General features: G+C 38.4%; 1 protein-coding gene across 2 annotated transcripts in view; it reads left to right on the forward strand.

Moving 5' to 3' along the window:
• Positions 1–5,225: 5,225 nt before the first annotated feature.
• LOC134220528 (phenoloxidase-activating factor 2-like) overlaps positions 5,226–21,809 on the forward strand; it is a 62,038-nt gene continuing 45,454 nt past the window's right edge. Inside the window, exons 1-2 of one of the 2 annotated variants that reach the window (XM_062699607.1) lie at positions 5,226–5,383; positions 16,220–16,459. In XM_062699607.1, the coding sequence (XP_062555591.1) occupies positions 16,238–16,459 (222 nt within the window). In that variant the 5' untranslated portion in view covers positions 5,226–5,383; positions 16,220–16,237. Of the gene's footprint in view, positions 5,384–5,429; positions 5,562–16,219; positions 16,460–21,809 lie in introns of those variants that run through there. The other variant, XM_062699608.1, reaches the window with a different exon arrangement.

A 21,809-nucleotide genomic window follows, 5' to 3' on the forward strand; every position in this document is an offset into this window, starting at 1 on the left:
CCACATGGAGATCACCTAACCAAGAAACGGAAAACCAAATCGACCACGTTCTAATCGATGGTAAATTCTTTTCCGACATCACGAACGTCCGCACTTACCGCAGTGCGAATATTGATTCCGACCACTACCTCGTTGCAGTATGCCTACGCTCAAAACTCTCGACGGTGTACAACATGCGTCGAAGTCGGACGCCGCGGCTTAACATTGGGCGGCTACAAGACCTATGTCTTGTAGCCCAAGAATACGCGCAGCAGCTGGAAGTGGCACTCCCAACGGAAGAGCAGCTAGGCGCAGCGTCTCTTGAAGATGGCTGGAGAGATATTTGATCCGCCATTGGTAGCACCGCAACCGCTGCACTAGGCACGGTACCCCCGGATCAGAGAATTGCCTGGTATGACGGCGAATATGAGCAGTTAGTAGAAGAGGAGAATGCAGCATGGGCGAGATTGCTGCAACATCGCACGAGGGCGAACGAGGTACGATATAAACGGGCGCGGAACAGACCAAACTCGATTTTCCGGAAGAAAAAGCGCCAGTAGGAAAATCGAGACCGTGAAGAGGCGGAGCAACTGTACCGCGCTAATAATACACGAAAGTTCTATGAGAAGTTAAACCGTTCACGTAAGGGCCACGTGCCGCAGCCTGATATGTGTAAGGACATAAACGGGAACCTTCTTACGAACGAGCGTGAGGTGATCCAAAGGTGGCGGCAGCACTACGAAGAATACCTGAATGGCGATGTGGCAGACGAAGATGGCGGTATGGTGATGGACCTGGGAGAACGCGCGCAGGACATAATTCTACCAGCTCCGGATCTCCAGGAAATCCAGGAGGAGATTGGCCGGCTGAAAAACAACAAAGCTCCTGGGGTTGCCCAACTACCAGGAGAGCTATTTAAACACGGTGGTGAGGCACTGGCTAGAGCGCTGCACTGGGTCATTACCAAGATTTGGGAGAAGGAAGTTTTGCCGCAAGAGTGGATGGAAGTTGTCGTGTGTCCCATCTACAAAAAGGGCGATAAGCTGGATTGTAGCAACTACCGCGCAATCACATTGCTGAATGCCGCCTACAAGGTACTCTCCCAAATATTATGCCGTCGACTAGCACCAATTGCAAGGGAGTTCGTGGGGCAGTACCAGGCGGGTTTTATGGGCGAACGCTCCACCACAGACCAGGTGTTCCCCATTCGCCAAGTACTGCAGAAATGTTGCGAATACAATGTGCCCACACATCATCTATTCATCGACTTCAAAGCCGCATATGATACAATCGATCGAGACCAGCTATGGCAGCTAATGCACGAACACGGATTTCCGGATAAACTGACACGGTTGATCAAAGCGACGATGGATCGGGTGATGTGCATAGTTCGAGTTTCAGGGGCATTCTCGAGTCCCTTCGAAACCCGCAGAGGGTTACGGCAAGGTGATGGTCTTTCGTGTCTGCTATTCAACATCGCTTTGGAAGGGGTAATACGAAGAGCAGGCATTAACACGAGTGGTACAATTTTCAATAAGTCCGTCCAGCTATTTGGCTTCGCCGACGACATAGATATTATGGCACGTTACTTTGAGAAGATGGAGGAAGCCTACATCAGACTGAAGAGGGAAGCCAAGCGGATCGGACTAGTCATCAACACGTCGAAGACGAAGTACATGATAGGAAGAGGTTCAAGAGAAGACAATGTGAGCCACCCACCGCGAGTTGGCATCGGTGGTGACGAAATCGAGTTGGCAGAAGAATTTGTGTACTTGGGCTCACTGGTGACTGCCGAAAATGATACCAGCAGAGAAATTCGGAGACGCATAGTGGCTGGAAATCGTACATACTTTGGACTTCGCAAGACGCTCCGATCGAATAGAGTTCGCCGCCGTACCAAACTGACAATCTACAGAACGCTCATTAGACCGATAGTTCTCTACGGACACGAGACCTGGATGATGCTCGTGGAGGACCAACGCGCACTCGGAGTTTTCGAAAGGAAAGTGCTGCGTACCATCTATGGTGGGGTGCAGATGGCGGACGGTACGTGGAGGAGCCGAATGAACCACGAGTTGCACCAGCTGTTGGGAGAACCATCCATCGTTCACACCGCGAAAATCGGACGACTGCGGTGGGCCGGGCACGTAGCCAGAATGTCGGACAGTAACCCGGTGAAAATTGTTCTCGACAACGATCCGACGGGCACAAGAAGGCGAGGTGCGCAGCGGGCAAGGTGGATCGATCAGGTGGAAGATGACTTGCGGACCCTCCGTAGACTGCGTGGTTGGCGACGTGTAGCCATGGACCGAGCCGAAAGGAGAAGACTCTATATACCGCACAGGCCACTTCGGCCTTAGTCTGAATAAATCATAATAATAACTTTTGAAATGTTTCCAATGATTCGTAAGAATCTGTCAGTAATCCTGATGGTTTATCACGATTCCAGTGAGTCTGGGAAAAATTCCGAAGGTAAATATGATTTAGGGGAAAAGAATTCAAGAAAGCCCGTATACATAACATTACATGAAATCAATAATGGATGGATGTGATTAATGATGAATTTTCATTAACGTCCATGATTTTGCTTTTAAATTACTAATTCAACATTAACTACAATTTCTTACTTTTCTCCTTCTAGAGGTGATTAAGAATGACTAGAAGTGGTTAAGCTTCCAGTAACTCAGGGACTCGCACGCTCTTCAAGGACTTCAACATGTGTGCTTCTTTGTTGAATGCATCGAAATAATTCCTTCTTAATTTCTGGCCTTTAAATTTTTAAACAATGAAATTAATCCATATGTTAACATCAAATACGCTTCGATTGGGTTTCAATGATTAAGATTACTTCAATTAAGAAATTAAGGGTCAATTGCACAAATTAAGGGTCATTAGGACCGAGTTGGTAATTTGGCCGAAAAAGCACACTTCCCTAACACGTCGTTAGGCTGAAATGGTCGAGTCAAGTACGAGACACTGAAGACGGCCTTACTGTTGAGGTCGAAATACGTATCTGTCAAGATACAATTAAGTGGTGGAATTCAATGGGATTGTATTAATTCGTCTTATGACAAGTGCTGAAATGGTCGTTTGGCTGAAATTGCCGTTTGGCTGAATTGGTTGCTTCGTAGAAAGTGCCATTTGATGTCGTTTGGTCGAACGGCCAGATGTTGATTACTGAACCGGTTATATGGCCAAAAACATCCACCTGTTTGTCCAAATAACATATTCGGCCAAATGGCCTTTATGGAAAACGACCATTTCGGCAAAAAAACCTTTGTGACCTAATGGAATTTTCGGCCAAATGACTAGTTGGACGTATGAGACTAAAATAAAAACTTCTCCAAAAAATTAGAAAATTTCCATGGAAAAATTGGAAATTGCCAATAAAGAAACCAGGGTATGAGTAATAAATAAATATAAAATTTCCACAAATATTTAATGCAAAATTTCCATTAATTTCCAATAATTGCAATTAGAATAGAAGAATTTTCCATAAAGAAATCAAAATGTTTCTCGAAAAAAATACTAAATGTCCATGAATAAATCAATGATAGTAATAAACAATAACATAATTTTGAACAAAAAAAAATTCCACGGAAAAATCAAGAAAAAGAATTATCTCCATTTATCTCCAGCTCCATTTATCAAAGCAATTAGCTTAAACACTCGCGAAGACATCAAGACGATCAAACAAAACGGTGTTGAGTTGTAAATTGTTAAAAAGGTTTGAAGTGCTTTTGCAAAGGCTTTTGTCCAAAGTTAGGCTAGAGTCAAGTTGGGAAAATTATGTGTTTGGCCATATGCAAATGGAATATTGGAATATCATATAATATGATTTGGCATATGATGATATAAGTAAGCTCTAATAGAAGAGAAGCAGGAGCATACAAACAAGTGTTTAGTATAAAATGGATTTGACCAAACATTGAATGCTGTGATGCATAAGTTTTGCTATACTGAAATTTGGCTACGAAGAGCAAGTCATGCTTAATCTCTAATAAGTATATGCATCGAACTGATTTGATTCAACGACAACAGACGACGAGAGCCAAGAGAGCACATGCCTTCTTCTACCGTTGGCGTTGGATGGTGCGTTGCGATGCGCCGGGGAATCAACACAGCCTTTGGGATATCCCACCGTGTTTCGCGTTAGGGTCTGTTCACAAATTACGTAACGCTTTTGGGGGGAGGGGGGAGGTCCAACTTGCGTTATACTTTGTTACACTAAAAGGTGGGGGAGGGGTGGGTACCACCAAATGTTACGCATAACGCGAATAAAAATTAATTTCAATTTTTTTTAATCACTGGTTGAGGTAATTTCCTAATGTGTCTTGATCAAGACGATGAATATGTATCAACCTCTCCATACTACCCATAATTGTCCCACGCCAGTATTTGTAGTTTTTTACTTTTTATCTCAGAGTTGAGTTTTGTTCGAAATTTGCTAAATTTCGAGGCATTTTTGTCTCACGATGAATATTCACGATTTCTTTATTATTTTATGGAACGACCTGGGGAATGACGCTTTTATTGGTATTGTATTTCATGATTAGATCTCCCAAACCAAGCCAAAGTTAATAAAGGCAACCCAGAGAGTTTTCATTCTAAGCAATTGTATTTTAGCTCAACCCCTTCAACCAGATTAAACAGTTCAATTTAAAAATAATTTGTCTTTAGTTATCGTTTTAGTCACTTCAAGCACATAGCGGAACAGTTATGCGTAAAAACACCAAGCGATTATTGTATTTCTCGACAGATCAGTCCCGCTAAACTAAAATGTGAATGGCCATGGTCGCAAATTCAATTTTCTTTTTTACTAGCTGCATTCTTGATATCCTTGGTTTTAATCATGAGCCGTTCCTTATAACAATGTTCAATAAATACCAAAACTCACATGCTTTCAGAAAGAAAAAAATGGTAATAAAATTTTCTCAGTTACGCGTTATATGGGGGAGGGTGGGGGTTCCAAAAATGTTACTTTTTGTTACGAGGGGGAGGGAGGGGGTCAAAAACTCGGATTTTTGCGTTACGTAATTTGTGAACAGACCCTTACCGGTTTCTTCCACACAGGTCTGTCTTGGTGCGCCTGTAGTGGGTATACTTATTCAGACAAGCGGCGATAAGCCAAATCATCGAAGCCAAGCTAACTCGATCCGGTCGGTGGTCGCTTTCAAGATCAGAAAAATGACTCTCCACCTCGCTTCGTACCTATGTGGTTGACCGGGCTCTATGTATGATCATCGCTTCCCGATCGACTTCGTTGCGGGATCGGTGTAGGGAACCACCGAAAAGTGGCTTCATGACACTGCTGTCCGATTTGTTGGCTTAAATGATTTTGATCTCTCGGCGGTTAAAGTTAATCGTGTGTGAGCTGTGAAGCGTGATACCTCTGTTCTGCATTGTAAGTAGGCTTTGTTAAGATATTCGTTCTGGTGATGTTTGTTGTTGTGATCAAATGATCGTTCTGTTATGTGGTGCAACCGGTTCTACGGAAAGTTTTTATCGAGAATTTGTTTTGCAAAATTGTAGAATACAGTTAGTGGAATGATAGTATTATTTTGTTGTTCTAATTGTGACAAGTGAGTTGAGGGTTATTCCCATAAATTAACTTATCTGTAACTCGATGGTGAATCAGTAATAGATTTGATTAAAATCATCCACCTATAACACTATCGCCTACGTCTGTAAGCACTTCAATTAGAAAGCTTAAGTCGCCTGTTGATCGAACTTCGGTTTTAATCATTTCATCATTCAGTTATAATACATCAAAATATGTTTTACATCGCGATGCAACGCTAATCATTGGCTTGGCCCAATGTTACGCCGTTCAGAATTTATTTAAAATTCAGAATCGTAAAAAGTTTGGTTGATTGATCACGGAAATAAAAAATAATGTGATTTTTTATAGGCGAGTTATACTCAAGCAGCGTCTAGGCGTCGTTAAAGATTCAATAAATAAATAAACCTTGCAATCAATTGATGTTTATTTGCAATGAAGAATACAAATTTTACTATCCATAACGACATTCATACTGTCACAAAAAAGACGATCGAGTAATTAATAGCATGACTTGAATTTGAAGAGGCGGTCCTATAATTTATAACCTGGTGCATTTACAGGCTTAAATTTTTGAAACGGTTGAAGAGTGTGCTGGCTTCTGAAATGTCCCAAAATGCAAAGGAGACTACCTAGTGATGTTGTGCTACTTGCAGAAGACAAATATTATTCTTTGTTTAATTTGCTTTGCCTCAGATATACAATTTTGTATCATTACATCTGATGCCGATTATAATGTTTGAATATAAACGGCGATTATTAATTTGTTCCAATACCAAAAATGAGATCATATCAAAAGATGATTGCTTCCCGCGACATCTTATTCTCCATCTTCTTCTTCTAAGGCTCCACATTCCAACTGGAACTTGGCCTGCTTTTCAACTTAGTATTCTATCAGTATTTCCTCAGTTATTAATTGAAAGTTATTCTATGCCCGCCGACATATTGACATCAAATTGAATAATATTGGAAACATCAACGATAAACCAGAACAATCGCTTGTTGCGAAGTGAAGCTTCCCAGACACGCACAACTGAGGACAAACGAGTTCTCACTTAGTCAGTTTCACTGGAAATAAGACGTCGCGTCGTTCCGTTGGCAGTGATAACCGACTCTTCCGAGAAGTCTAATAAATACAGAATAGAATCATGCTTACTGAATATTGGTTGCAGCCAAGCATGGTGAAAACACTGAACCTTGTTGCACAGGTTTGACTAGTTTAGCTTTTCGAACACCAGCACCGGTACTTGATGCACGCAACGCAAGGAATGGAAGAAAGCATAACATCAGTGCTTTGGATTAGTTTTATTTCTCGGGTATAAGGCGAGGTGAAATATTCAGACAGCATCACTATTTGAGTCCCGAAAGTTTATTACTCAGACAAATTTCAACCGATTAGCTAGGTTATAGGCATGATGAAGATTTGTTTTTCTTCCTTCTTCTGCATTGCATCCTTAACCGGTACATTGTACATTGATTATTGCCTCGCAGCTTTGTGTTTATGACGCACTTCCGAAACTATTAACCGCTCGGTTTCTAAGCCAATCTACCATTTTTGTACTTGTGTATCATGGTACTTTATGCCCAGGGAAATCGAAAAAAAACTCCAGGAAATTTTCCCTAATCCGGACCGGAAATTGAACACAGCATTCGCTTCCGCATGAAATCACCTAAAAAATCACGCATACAGCGACACCACGACAAATGCAAAAATACTGTATTAGCTTGGGACACCCATAACGCGAATTTGTGCTGTTTTATCCGCGATTGTAATAGCTGAAAAATTGATACGATATTTCATCCGCAGTACAGCTCGTATTATCAAGCAAAGCACTCGTCGCTTCACATAACCCCGTAACCATATATATTTTTTTAATTATCAAAGTATAGCTGTTTTCTGGATGTTTGTTTTTATTTTGCGTCTAATTTTGGCTGCTGTTTCAAATAACCGCATAAGTAGTTTTTATACAAGGTACAATATCAACCCCCTGAACAGTTTTGCACAGCATGGAGGTCCTTTTTTTTGCACTGGTTTTACAGAACCTAATCTGTTTTTCATTAGTGTTCTCTACGAGTGTCATTATGCAGACGTACATATATGGTAGCGGCACTTCGTGCCGCACTTTGTGGACAAAAGACTCTGATTACAAATGCAAATTTGTGAGATGGTGTTATCAAATAAAAGTTCAAAACATTATAACCAAAGGTATCTCCGAATTTTAGGGCTTTGTTCAGATTCGCCCACAAGTGGTATATGTTCCGCTTTTTCACGCATGCTGCGACGCAGCAAAACTATTTATAAATCAATAAAAATGACAGTTGTGCGTTGCTTCCGTATCGAGTGGTGTGCCCCGAAAACGCGAGCACTTTGAAACTTGGATTCCGTCAGGAGTGATCTTAAATGATGGTTTAACCAACTTCTCACATTAACTCGAATCCTAATCCATTCCAGAATAACTAATTTCAATTGTTTGTCCATCCAGTGTGGATTAGTGTCGAAATCACCAATGAAAACGTATTTGGTTAGTGTAGTGTGACCGAGACATTAGAAAAAGCCGATGGGAAGTTTTGCCGGAGCACAATGGATTCATTTGCATCGAAATCGTCAGCTTTCACTTGGAAAAACCGAAAAGTTTGACGCAAACGTGTTCAAAGCGCACCGGTTGACGATAAGATACAAAAGTTAGCTAATAGTTTTTCAAAAGTTGTTGGATTAGTACAACGCTTCAAGTGGCATAAATTATCTTTATTCTCGGATGATAATAACACACACAAGTACATTTTTTTCTTTATTAAAGAGGCTTTCAGCCCTTGGCTGGTTCACCTCTGTAACATTTTATTCAAGTTTTATGATATTCTATTAGGGTATCCAATCATGGTTTGAACTAGTGAAAAGCGTATCATGGTTTGAACCATTTTGAAATCAGTAGAAATTACCATCTCATTGGCAGGAAATGAACCTAAAACAGTACGAATGGCATATTTAGGTATACTGGAAGTGATAGAGTTTATTTAAACATTCGTACACATTGTTTAAGTAATAAAATAAAGCGATTTAAAAACGTCCTGAATTTGCGCTAAATCGTCCCCACCAGTGGCATAATATCAAAAGGCTCGTAAAGGACGCAATTTATGACACAGATATGAGATCAATATCATCATACGATTGAGAAACAGTTTTAAATAGTTAAAATAGTAACATTTATACAAGGTAAAAACTGATCATGGTTTGAACTAAATTCGTATCATGGTTTGAACTTGTAAATGCAGTCATTTTCAGCTGCTGTCCGCTAGGAGCGCTGCATGCGCCTAGCTGGAGCATTTTGTTTACATTTCCAATATGAAAAACTTCTTCTTCTTCTTCTTCTTCTTATTGGCATTACTTCTTCTTCTTCTTCTTCTTATTGGCATTACATCCCTACACTGGGACAGAGCCGCCTCGCAGCTTAGTGTTCACTTAAGCATTTCCACAGTTATTAACTGCGAGGTTTCTAAGCCAAGTTACCATTTTTGCATTCGTATATCATGAGGCTAACACGATGATACTTTTATGCCCTGGGAAGTCGAGACAATTTTCAATCTGAAAATAGGAGATCGTCAGTTGCGTTCTAGCAAAAATTCCGCTTGAGGCCCTTCCTAAATATTTAAACAACAGCCACTACACCTGACGGTATAATTGCAATATTTCCATTATCAGGCGACAGGTGGTGTTGCTGTGTGTTTGTATCAATGTAATATTGCATATACACTAGTGACATCTGCTGTTCGATTTCGTAAGCTTTCAATGTTCCTTCCACACACACGAGGTGGAAAACAGAAGAAATTGAAAGTATACAGCTAGAATTTAGTATGGAGGTACAATGAAATCTCTTTTATTGTTTAGAACTGTAAAACAAGTCGTGGGAACAAAAAATCTAAAAATTATTTGTTGCTTTTTGACCTAGGTTTCATATTGATGCGATGCGTAGTTAATGAGAACGGATGATTTGTCCATACAAGGAAATTCATTTTACTTTAAATGTTGTGGCGCCATCTCGTTCAAACAGCACCTTTGTCTTTGCCTTATTGCCTAGACCGGCACCGGGAATCGAACCTAGCCACCCTCAGCATGGTCTTGCTTTGTAGCCGCTTACCGCACGGCTAAGGAGGGCCCACGCGCTGACACATACAGGAATCGATTTGAAATGGGTCATTCCATATGAAGTGACCGAGAAAAAATGCAAACGTGCAATCGACTTTCTAGAATTGAATGAAATTTTGACCAATTGTTTATGTATGGGTTATACCCCAAAAACCAAAATTTCATGGTGATTGGACCTCCCCACGATTAATAAGACCATCCCCCTTTTCAGACAAATGTATGAAACTCATCATATTGTTTTGTACATATCTCTGGAACTGTGAGGTCTATAATGAATCTAAGGTAACCATTCAAAAGAAGATTTTTCAAGGAATTTATTAAAAAATAATTTGTTGATGTGCAGTGTTGCCAAATGAACAATTTTTATGTTTTTGTGTGAAAAATGCATTTTTTACCCAATGAGTATATTTTTATTCAGGAAATAACCTCACCAACGTATTCTTTGACCATTTTTACATTGGAAACGCTTAAAACCCCGAGGTACTATGTTCCGATTTTGAGATACAGGATTTAAAAAATGAAAAGTCCTTTTTTCACTGTGAACATTGTAGTTTTTTTTACTGATTTCCGAACATACACAGTGTACACACATATACACACATATACGCATTGACACATACATAACACACATACACAGCTTGATTGGCTGCTTCCCCACTTACAGCATCGCGTTTGAAATTTATATGGAGATTAGTATGGAAAAATGTATTTTTTGCATTTTTGCTTCTAGCGGCTTTATTTTATCGTTAATTCAATCATCTGACTCAATACTGAGAGATGCTGAAAGAGTTTGCTGAAGAATAAGCATTGCTGGAAATATTACAACGCTTTGAAGATTGATTGTTGGAATCATATGCACTGCCAGCACTATCTGGTCAACTGTCCTTACTATATCTGAAACTCGATTATGCATATGTACAACATGTGATAGATTTAGTTCGGAAAAGGTATTGGAGGGTAATCGCCCCTTCGGTGGGCTTTGATCACACTGTCCTTATTAGACGGAAAAGCCATTTCTCTTTCGGAATTTTCCATTAAAAATTAATCTGAATAACTACAATTTGTTCCTCAGCACTAAAAGATTAAAATTTATGAAATAACACTCAGTTGAATTATTGGTACACGTAGTTTGGTAGTTCTGGTAGAATAAACAATTTTGGTCGTCGTTCCAGCAAGGCTCCTTCTTCTTCAAAGATTTTCGGCATCCTTAGGGCCAACTATTAAAAATTAAAACAATATGTCACATGGTTTACGAAAATCTGAATTCTCTAGGAGTAAAAAATGCATAAAATATAGCGAAAGTATATTGGCTGTTAAACAGCAAATATTATCCATTTATTTTCAAAATATAGCAAATAAAATCATTATCTCAAAGAAGATCATTTTTATGATGTTTGTTATTGGTCTACTATTTTCATACTTTGATAATATACACACTAGGGTGGTTCAAAAAATCGATTTTGCTCCACAGTGCTTATCTGATTCTTTATCATGTTCTGAGTGTCCTCTGAAAATTTGAGCTCATTTGGATTAAAACTGATTTAGCACAAGCCGTTTCAAGTTTGCATGCAAATTAGTATGGGGAAATTTATTTTTTCATTATACTGTTAATGACGCTTTCCCATTAAGCGCAGGTTAAAAGAAAACCTACATAGCTAGAAGGAATACTCAACAGCTTTCACCCAACGGAAACCGCATGTTAATTAATTGCCCCAATAATTAGTAATCGATTTTAAGACAGGATGCGAATCTTTAGTCATGATCGTTAAACTTCTTTGAGCGCATCACTGAAATGTACAGTGCAACATAGTAGCCTGAATTTGTGTGTGCTATCTTTCGCGCCACGAGCAGCAATGTTGCCTGTTGAGGAGTTATGCAATTAGCTCCAGAAAACCACGGTATAGATTAAATTCGATTACTAATTATTGGAAAGATTAATTAAGATGCGGTTTTCACTGGGTGAAAGCTGTTGAGTATTCCTTTTAGCTATATAGGTTTTCTTTTAACCTGCGCCTAATGGAGAAGCGTCATTAACAGTACAATGAAAAAATAAATTTCCCCATACTAATTTGCATGCAAACATGAAACGGCTTGTGCTAAATCAGTTTAAATCCAAATGAGCTCAAATTTTCAGAGGACACTCAGAACATGATAAAGAATCAAATAAGCACTGTGGAGCAAAATCGATTTTTTGAACCACCCTAATACACACACAGTTAACAATTTTTGATTACATGGTGAGTGAGAGAGAGCTCATGGCTATCGTCAAATCACATTTGCGTGCTGTGAAGTGTGGGTTTGATAAAGTAGTAGTAAGATAAAAACTTTTCGTGGATAATTCTGCTCTAGTGGTCTAGTATTGACATTAAGGTCTTCTTCTCCCTTTTATATAGCTACAAATTACGTTTAAAAATTGCATCCAACGTTTTTCGCCATTTTCAACCCTCTTACCTCCCACCTGTCACAAATAGTCACAAATCACTAACCCTATCCTTCTGTACGTACAAGTACCATTAACATAATGATTTGCCTTTTCATACATTATTTTTCCATAATAACATAGTGAATGTCTACTTCCTTATGAGCTAATTTATTTTTACCTTTATCGTACACTAAGTGTACCGAAAGGCTTTATGTTCGCTCCAAAAACATTTTTTTTATAGAAGGTGGGAGACCCATAGTGTTGTATACCAATCGACTCAGCTCAACGAATTGAGGAGATGTCTGTGCGTGTATGTGTATGTATGTGTGTGTACATAAAAAGGTCTCATCCACTATTTAGGGGCTTGCTTTTAACCGATTTGTTCGCACCATGTTGCATTTTACGGGAAATCCTGTCCCATTGTTTCCTATTAAAATTTTACTGGTTGGGATTATGGGCTCGAAAGTTATGGTCAAAATACTATTTCCAGAATGAACGAGAAAGGCACCATTACCGCTAGGTTAATTAATCAGGGTTTTTTAGATAGCCATATCGTTTCTTTTGTCGTAATTGCCTCTCGTATGTCTTTCCTTTGTTGTTTTTTTTATAAAATGTTTGTTTCATTTTAGTATTATTCGTTTCCTCCTTCCCTACTGTGATACTGTATTCCCTAATCCAGATTGAAACACGAGTCTTTCGGTTCACTTAATCTAACGTTAATTTGTAAAAATAGAATAGTATAAAGATTTCGGCTCCGTAACGCTCAACGGCATATGAGCCGAGAGCTTTCGAAATTAATAAATGTTCTATAAAATTAAAAAAAATCCTTCCATAGAAGGTGAAATAATATAGTATCTATGTAAGTAATAGGGGGAAAGACGGCTTTGGCAGGTTTTGTTCTATTATTGTCAGGGGGGTTTTTGTCGACCAAATTTTATGAAATTTGGCCACAATATTCTTTAATATGCAAAGAATGTTTGGGCTAAATTTGAGCATAGTCAGTCATAAAAAACCCCCCTGCCAATAATAGAACAAAACCTGCCAAAGCCGTCTTTCCCCCTAGTTAATAGTACGCTCTACAATAATACAGAGAAGCTGTTCCTTCCAAAGTGACTGCGTTGCCAAGTACATTATTTTCTATGCAAAGGCTCAAGTTACATGTTTTACAATTTATTTGAGGAAAACAATATCTTCGAATTCTTGGCAATTCCATAAAAGGTAAAGGTTCGGTATGCATAACAAAATCTTATGTGATTGATAAGTTCCAAATAAATCATATAATATTCAGAACTCCATAACTCGAGAACGGCTCATAGTACCTTGGGGTTTCGAGTGTTTCTTATACAAAATTTCCTGGAGAACACGATGCTGGTGTTATTTTTCAAATAAAAATATACTCATTGGCAGAAAAATACGATTTTATACTTAAAACGCAAAAACAATAGAGTTGGCAACACTTCTACTCAAAATCGATATTTTTCTCAAAAAGTTTGAAGAATTCTCTTCAAAATGCATAAAAAGAAGTTATTTGTAGCTCAAAAACTGTCCAAGATATGAGTTGTTCAAAAATATGGTTTTTACAAATCGTCAAAAACGGGGGGTGCTCCCATTTGCCGAGGGGTTGTCCAATCATCAAATAAATTTGGATTTTTACATATAATCGATAGATAAACAAGTCCACGAAATTTGATTAAAATCTGTGAAAGTCGGTTACATGTGGTTCGGTCACTTGGTATGGAATGACCTGATTAGTATTTGAAAAAAACAGTTTATTTGCAACTAGCAGCCCTGACAAACTTCGCTTTGCCCAAAATTGATTTATTCGCTTGATTAGTTCTCGAGTTATGAAGAAATTGCTTTTCCATGTGTATGGGAGCTCCCCTTTCCAAAGGGGGCGGTGTCTCGAACTATCTCAAGAACCTTTTCCGGCCCCGAAAACCTCTGCATACACATTTTCACGCCGATCGGTTTAGTAGTTTCCTAGTCTATAAGGTTCAAACAGACAGAAATTCATTTTTATTTATATAGAAGAAGAAGAAGAAGAAGATTATGTATATAGATTAGGGAAGATCCATTAGTTATGTAACGCAAAAAAATAACATTTTCAATCCCCCTCCCCTCTATGTATGAAACATCTGAATATTTTGTATGGATCGTCACACTTTATCCAACCTCCTCCCCTCTAAGCGTTGCGTAATTTGTGGACGCTCCCTTAGGACTGCACATATATTAATGGGACACTCAAAACTGGTCGTAAAAGATTTGTTTTTAGCCGGATTCTCTCAAAACTTTCAAGGAATACACTTCATTATGGTTATTGATATTTAGAAAACTCAAATATCCATCTATTAAATGCACTCACTGAATGAATTTTATTTGATTGTTAAAAATTGTGAAAAATAAAACAGCAGATTTTTTGCCAACTGTGTAGGACATCTCTGACTGCAAGCTCAGTGAGTAAAGTTCGTCAACGATGTCTGATAGGCAAATGAGACTTTTCTGTCATTCTTCTTCATCGAGATTGGCAAGCAAATCATTCCTTCTCTAACTTTTCAAGATAGTTTTAATCCCATCCCGTTAAAACAGTTAAAAACAATGCTTTTTGATAACATTGATAAAAACATTGCTAATCACGGTATTAACCCGTATGGCAGGGTAGAAAAGAAGGACCTCGTGATCTGCTTGCATTTCTCTGAAGGGTTCTTTCAACAAACGGGTGCTTTATTGAACGGCTACTCAGTCCTAAATTTTCACAAGTTCTTTATGTATATATGTACCCACAAGTGCTACTAGGGGCAGTACAAACTCACCCAACTTTTTCCTACTAAAAGCCACCAGATTAAAACAACATGTATGTGTTGTAGCTATGATGTGGTTGGAGTTTTCAAATCTTCTTAATAAAAAAAAATTTCTTTCAAATCTCCTGATTTTGAGTAAAACTTTAAATTGATATTTGTAAATAAACAAAATATAATATAAATATGTAAAAAATGTGTCTGTAATGGGGAAGGGTCATTTGGCCGAATGCCACTAGGCCGATCAAACCATTAGGCCGAAAGTCATTTGGCCGAAGGGTCATTTGGCCGAATGGGTCGATTGGCCGAAAGGGTCGTTTGGCCGAATGGGTCATTTGGCCGAAAGAGTCATTAGACCGAAAGGGTCGATTGGCCGAAAGGGTCGTTTGGCCGAATGGGTCATTTGGCCGAAAGGGTCATTTAGCCGAAAGAGTCATTAGACCGAAAGGGTCGATTGGCCGAAAGGGTCGTTTGGCCGAATGGGTCATATGGCCGAAAAGGTCATTTGGCCAAAAGGGTCATTTGGTCAAAAGGGTCGAAATTGGGAAATGGGAAGAGAGACGTCTCACTTCTCACTCTTCATTTTTCTCTTCTCACGGTAAAAAGTGAGAAGCACGAAATGAGTAGTGAGACGTCTCACTACCCACTTCGCGCTCCTCTTTTTTCACAGTGAGAAGTGGGAAATGAAGAGTGAGAAGTGAGACGTCTGACTACTCACTTCGCGCTTCTCACTTTTCACAGTGAGAAGAGAAAAACGAAGATTGAAAAGCGAGACGTCACTTCTTTTTCCTCATTTCTCACTTCTCACTGTGTGAGTAATACGAAGTGGGTAGCGAGACATCTCACTACTCATTTTTTACAGCGAGAAGTGAGAAGTGAGACGACCTAATGGTCTGTTCGGCCAAATGGTATATTTGACCAAACAACTTTCGGCCTAGTGGCATTCGGCCAAATGGTTTTCAGCCGATTGGGTTTCGGCCAAATGACTATTCACGGTCTATAATAGTTAAACCACAAAAAGTGTGCGAAGGTTCCACGGACCACTGGTTGGGAGATTTTTTTTTATGTGGCTTACATCTGAAAAGATAACACTGAGCTAGCTTTCTATGCTCAGTAATTGAGGCTCTAAAGTATGGCTTACGAGTATGAAAAAATAAATAAAAAAAATGGAACCCGGAGACGAGCCAGCCTAAGGCTGAAAGTCTCCTTAATAAAGATACAAAAAAATAGAACTGACATCGCTAAGAAACGACATTTGACCACTGCATAGTTAGTTGATAAATACCACTTCATTAATTCGAATATCGTTTTGTTTTTTTTAGAAGTATACCCTTAAAAAAATGATGCTTCGGTATTCAACCGTTGCTGCCGTGGTGGCACTGATGATTTCAGCGACGTATGCACAGGACGATCTGGATTCACTGTTCGAGTCGGTTTTCAACAATCCAGATAACAACAACAACAATAACCCATCTGCGGTGACGTCAGCTCCACCACCTCCCGTAGCTCCGCCACAAGCGCCAGTACAGGCGGCAGGACCAGCCCCAGCTGGACCAGTTTATGTGAGTAAAAATTATTGTAATGGTTGGAACATAATGTTGTCGACTTCAATTAACTATGAAGTGTCAATATCATCATCTTCTTCTTCTTCTTGGCATTACATCCCCACACTGGGACAGAGCCGTCTCGCAGCATAGTGTTCATTAAGCATTTTCACAGTTATTAACTGCGAGGTTTTCGCATTCGTATATCATGAGGCTAACACGATGATACTTTTATGCCAAGGGAAGTCGAGACAATTTCCAAACCGAAAATTGCCTAGACCGCAACTGGGAACCGAACCCAGCCACCCTCAGCATGGTCTTGCTTTGTAGCCGCGCGTCTTACCGCACGGCTAAGGAGGGCTCTCAATTTTATCATATGTGAAACATCTTGAACTTAAAATGATTTTTTTTTTTTGCAAAATTAGAATTTTTATGAGGAAATAGGATATTTTGTATATAGGTACTTGATTTAATTTCAATTCTCCGAGGCATACACTAAAGCGGAAAATGGAAACTGTACCTAACTCTAGAAGTAAATCAAATACCAATTTTTATGCGCTTGCCTACTAGTTCATTCATATGATTCTTGTTTGTTTGCCTCAGTTCATGTGAGTTCTTGCCAAACAAAATATTGATAACCTTCTAAGCCTCTCAGATTGTTAATAGTTAGGTTATCGGCATTGAGTTTTTATCAGGTTTAATTGTATTGCAACGTGGTAACCAATCACAACGTATACTGAAAGTCCCAAAGAAAGTTTATGTTTGTCTCATTTTTGTAGATAATTCTTAATCACCAGCGAAAAGGCTGTTTGAGAGTCAATTTCTAGTTCTCTTTGGAAAAATATTTCAGTCGTGCGATGCCAAAACGGCTTGCTTGTCAAGTAGTTATGGTTTCAAATTTACCGCGGTCACAAAGAAAATGAACAGTCCTTAACCTCCATTGTAGGTTTGAAAATGGCAGAAAATGTAGTATCCGAATGTCAAAGAAGTTTAACGGCAAATGAGCCTTCCAAATAAATGATAGTTAAAAAATGTCAAAGAAGGGGATCCAGTGCCATGTTCGGAAAGCATTTGACCCTCCAAGCTACTGTTTGACGGTTATCATGCGAAGTTCAATAAAAATGTATAGCATGAAGAATTCTTTCCGGCTATTTGGAAGGCCAGCGGATACTAGCTGATGATCGAATTACCGAGACGATCGAACCGCGAGACAATTATGCGTAAAAATTAAGCAATGGGACAAATAGACTTGATGTTGTTTTCAATGATTTTTTGAACAAAGTTCGAAATCTGTTAGAGTTTTCTAAAGGTATACTTCAAAATAGACTGCTTTATGGTGAAAAGTCAAAATCCACAAAAACTAACATGGGACAACTATGCGTAGAAGGGCAGTAAACAAACCTGCCCGATCTTGCTCGGGTTGTTTTTTTTCTCTCGGTCAAACTGTCAATCGTTTAGTTGATTGCAGTGTCGCATTCTAGATCAATTTCAGGAAGTTTTTGTGCCAATCTGGTATTTGATTTACTTCTAGAGTTAGGTACAGTTTCGATTTTCCGCTTTGGGTATGCCTGGGAGAATTGAAATTAGATCAAGTACATATATACAAAATATCCTATTTCCTCATAAACAATCTTATTTTGCAAAAAAAAAAACATTTAAAGTTCAAAATGTTTCACATATGATAAAATTGACACTCCATAGTTAATTGAAGTCGACAACATTATGTTCCAACCATTACAATATTTTTTACTCACATAAACTGGTCCAGCTGGGGCTGGTCCTGCCGCCTGTACTGGCGCTTGTGGCGGAGAACGGGAGGTGGTGGAGCTGACGTCACCGCAGATGGGTTATTGTTGTTGTATTCTGGATTGTTGAAAACCGACTCGAACAGTGAATCCAAATCGTCCTGTGCATACGTCGCTGAAATCATCAGTGCCACCACGGCAGCAACGGTTGAATACCGAAGCATCATTTTGTTTAGGGTATACTTCTGGAAAAAAAAACAAAACAGTATTCGAATTAATGAATTGGCTCCAATTGTATTTACCAACTGACCCGTAACGCTGGGTAGACACCTTTACGTGGTGTGTTGCGGGTTAAAGGCCGATGCCCACGTAGCGTATTTTCAATGTTTGCGTGCACGCGGCATCAAATGTAGTCGTTCACACGTTTACGTGTGCATTACTCCATTGATGCTGGCTATTGAACGCGGCGTGCGCAGCGTGAAAAACGCTACGTGGACATCGGCCTAAATCACCGTTTACATTGCCAGCTGGGCATTCCACGGGGCATGTCAGTCGATCCTGAGCGACCATTCGAAAATATTTGAAACTCTGCACGTTTTCAATTTCATCTAAATCGTCATTTTCGATATCAAATCTTCATATTGAGTCACGACTAACTTTTCAAAGGGTGTATGTGAAAATGGTTCAAAATATTTAAAAGCTGCACAGCAAAAACGGAATTTCGATTGTTATGATTTTTCAGCAAGTTAACAACTAAATGGTGATTCTTAAGAAAATGTGCACAGTAAAAAAATTTTTTTGCCTTTAAAATATCATTTTGTCACAAAAACTCAAATATCTCAAAACCCTATCTTTTTCGAACGTAATTTTTAGGGAAAACGGTCCATTATATTAGCTATCTACCATAAAATTTGGTGATGTAAAGATAAACAAAAAGTTATGACATTTCAAACATTTCACAATTTTCACATATAGTAAACAAAAAAAATTTCGTGTATTTTTTTCAAGAATCACGTTTGATGCTGATTTAATTGTTAAGAGCCTTGCGTGAGTTAAACAAGTTGTTTGTATGATATTCCATATTTATGTATTCATCGATATTATGTATATTATATGTATAAATATTATATGTATAATAAAATAAAATGAATTAATATTATCCTAAGTATTAAATTAAATGTGGCAGTTACACAATTTTATGAAACTCTAAGAGTTTTGGGTTTGAATTTTGGTATGGGTTTGATATCATGAAAACAGTTTATTAATACTTATTTTTATTTATTTTATTCAAATTTTTAAAATATCGAACACTTTTGAATTATTATCAGCACAGTTTGAGTATAGTTTTGCTTTAATTTTATTTTCCGAAATGGAATGAAACAGTGAATTTTTGGGTTCCTTGGATCGTTTTCGCGTTATTAAATTGCTCCTGAGCTCTGAAGCCTTTATTTCGTACTCTTCAGTAGTATAAAACAAAATGATAATTTGGTTAAATCTTTTCTTTTCTACGATTTGCCCAATCAAAAGTTCTTTCGCAGTTTTTGGATGCTCACGTTCTTTGGCTAAACTTGCTCTTGTGGCCATCGCTTTATTGTTCCTCAATAGCATCACAAGGACCTTTGCCATGTGATGTAGCAAAAAATGCCATTCTGCATCAATTCCTACATTGATTTAAATTGACATAGGCTCGAAAAATTCTTACGATTTGTGTACTGCGACGCTGCTCCATCAGACATGAAATATATCTTTTGACTTCTTTATGCTTATCAACGCGTAAAAGTTAATCATTTTTCAATGAACAAGTTTACGGATACTGAATCGTGTCTTAAATCTTCGGAAATTATAATAAAACTTAAGTGTTCAATTTGCGTACTTCCATTAAAATAAATAACGAATGGATGAATTGGCTTGTTGTACGTTCCAGTGATGGGACTGCACTTCATCTTGCAATACAAAGCTGTAATTTTCAGAAAAATCACAAATGACTAAAATTCACCATTTTGTAATGTATTTTCGTATTTTAAAAAGCTGGATTGTTCTGTTTTAATGAAATCGTGAGGTTAAACTTTCTAATTTCAAGCAAAATATGACACAAACTCATCTACAGGTTTTACAATAGTTTCTATGTCACACCTTTCCTGGTCACCCATTGCTCAAATGATAACTGATCAATATATTTTTCTTCAAACTCAGAATGAAGTATTTTCCAATGATGAAGAATCTGGACAATCCGAACAAGATCTAGATAGCAATTTGATGTTGTATTTTCACACAAAAGACTACCAGTTAACATTTTAATATCCTTTGTTAAATTGATTCTTTTCAAACTATTAAAATAAGATTAATATTCTCATGGGTTTACACACATTATGTGTTCCTGAATTGGAAAGAAGCTTACATTGCCTTGGCAAGGCTTACCAAATGAGGAAAAACCTATTTTAATATTATCGTGAATTTCCTTGAAGCGTTGTACGCTTCTTTCAAAGTCGTCATCATTAATCGTTTTTGGATTGCTTGACGCTTTCCATCTTTTTACTGATACATAATCTTTTGACCAGCATGCTCGACTTTTATCATCTTCAAATATTGAACTACTATTCTTTTGTCTCATCTGTTAATGCAGTACTAGACCTAGTATTTTGGTTGAAAGACAGTTATTCTTCAATTGTTTTGCCTCTTTTACTGTATTTCTATTGGTTTGAACTCATCAATGGCATCCTGAATAGACCACGAACTTGGCAGCATCGACAAAATCAATAATTTTTCTTTCCTTGTCGTGCTGCATTCGAACCTTTCCTTCATATTTATAATTACCTCATCGTAGTCTGTATTTTCCACATCATCAGGTCCTAATTTGAAGAGGTTTCTTCGTGCTTCGTTTATTTCATATTTTTCTCCGGGTAATAAACGTAGTCCATCTTCTCCATTTAATCAGAGTCACTTTTATCCCAGCTATGCCCTCGTTAAAGCGTTCGATGTTGACCTTTTGGATACACTCATCTTCCGATTGATTTTTGAAACAGATTTCGCTGATGGTACGGTGGCAAGCTCTCAGCACTTAATACTTCTGGTAATTCCTCAGTTGTTGTCGATACATCTGGCAATTCCTCAGTTGCTGTCGTTTTCGAACTTCCTGCGCTCTGCTCAACCGATGATATACAGATTGCTCTTTTGTCAACGTTTAGACGGCAGGACGTGCAAATGCGTAATTTGTATTCAATGTGGACATTGGAGCATAACCAGTCGCTTTCAGTTTATCTATGGTGCTTTCGGTGAGATTTCGTAACTCTTTTGAACACTTTTTCCATCAAACGGCCTACAACAGTTGAAAGCGGCTACATGTTGTTCGTAATATTTCAATAAAAAATCACTTTTAAGTATTTGACTGAGTTTGGTGTCATTTGCTTGACTGAAGAAAAAATTACTATAAGATCTTTAACAACCTTAGTAGTAGTAATTTTTTGCTTTTTCTGACATTGTCATGGTGTACCTATCATGCATTTGTTGTTGTTGAAGATACCCGTTTCCTCCCGATCATAAAGTCTATTCTCTAAGAGGTATATTTTTGGCAGGTAAACTATAGACGTACACGTGTATACTCAATAGCAATACATGGCTTCTAG

The sequence above is a fragment of the Armigeres subalbatus genome, chromosome 3, assembly GCF_024139115.2.
Source record: "Armigeres subalbatus isolate Guangzhou_Male chromosome 3, GZ_Asu_2, whole genome shotgun sequence".
Classification (NCBI taxonomy): Eukaryota; Metazoa; Arthropoda; class Insecta; order Diptera; family Culicidae; genus Armigeres; species Armigeres subalbatus.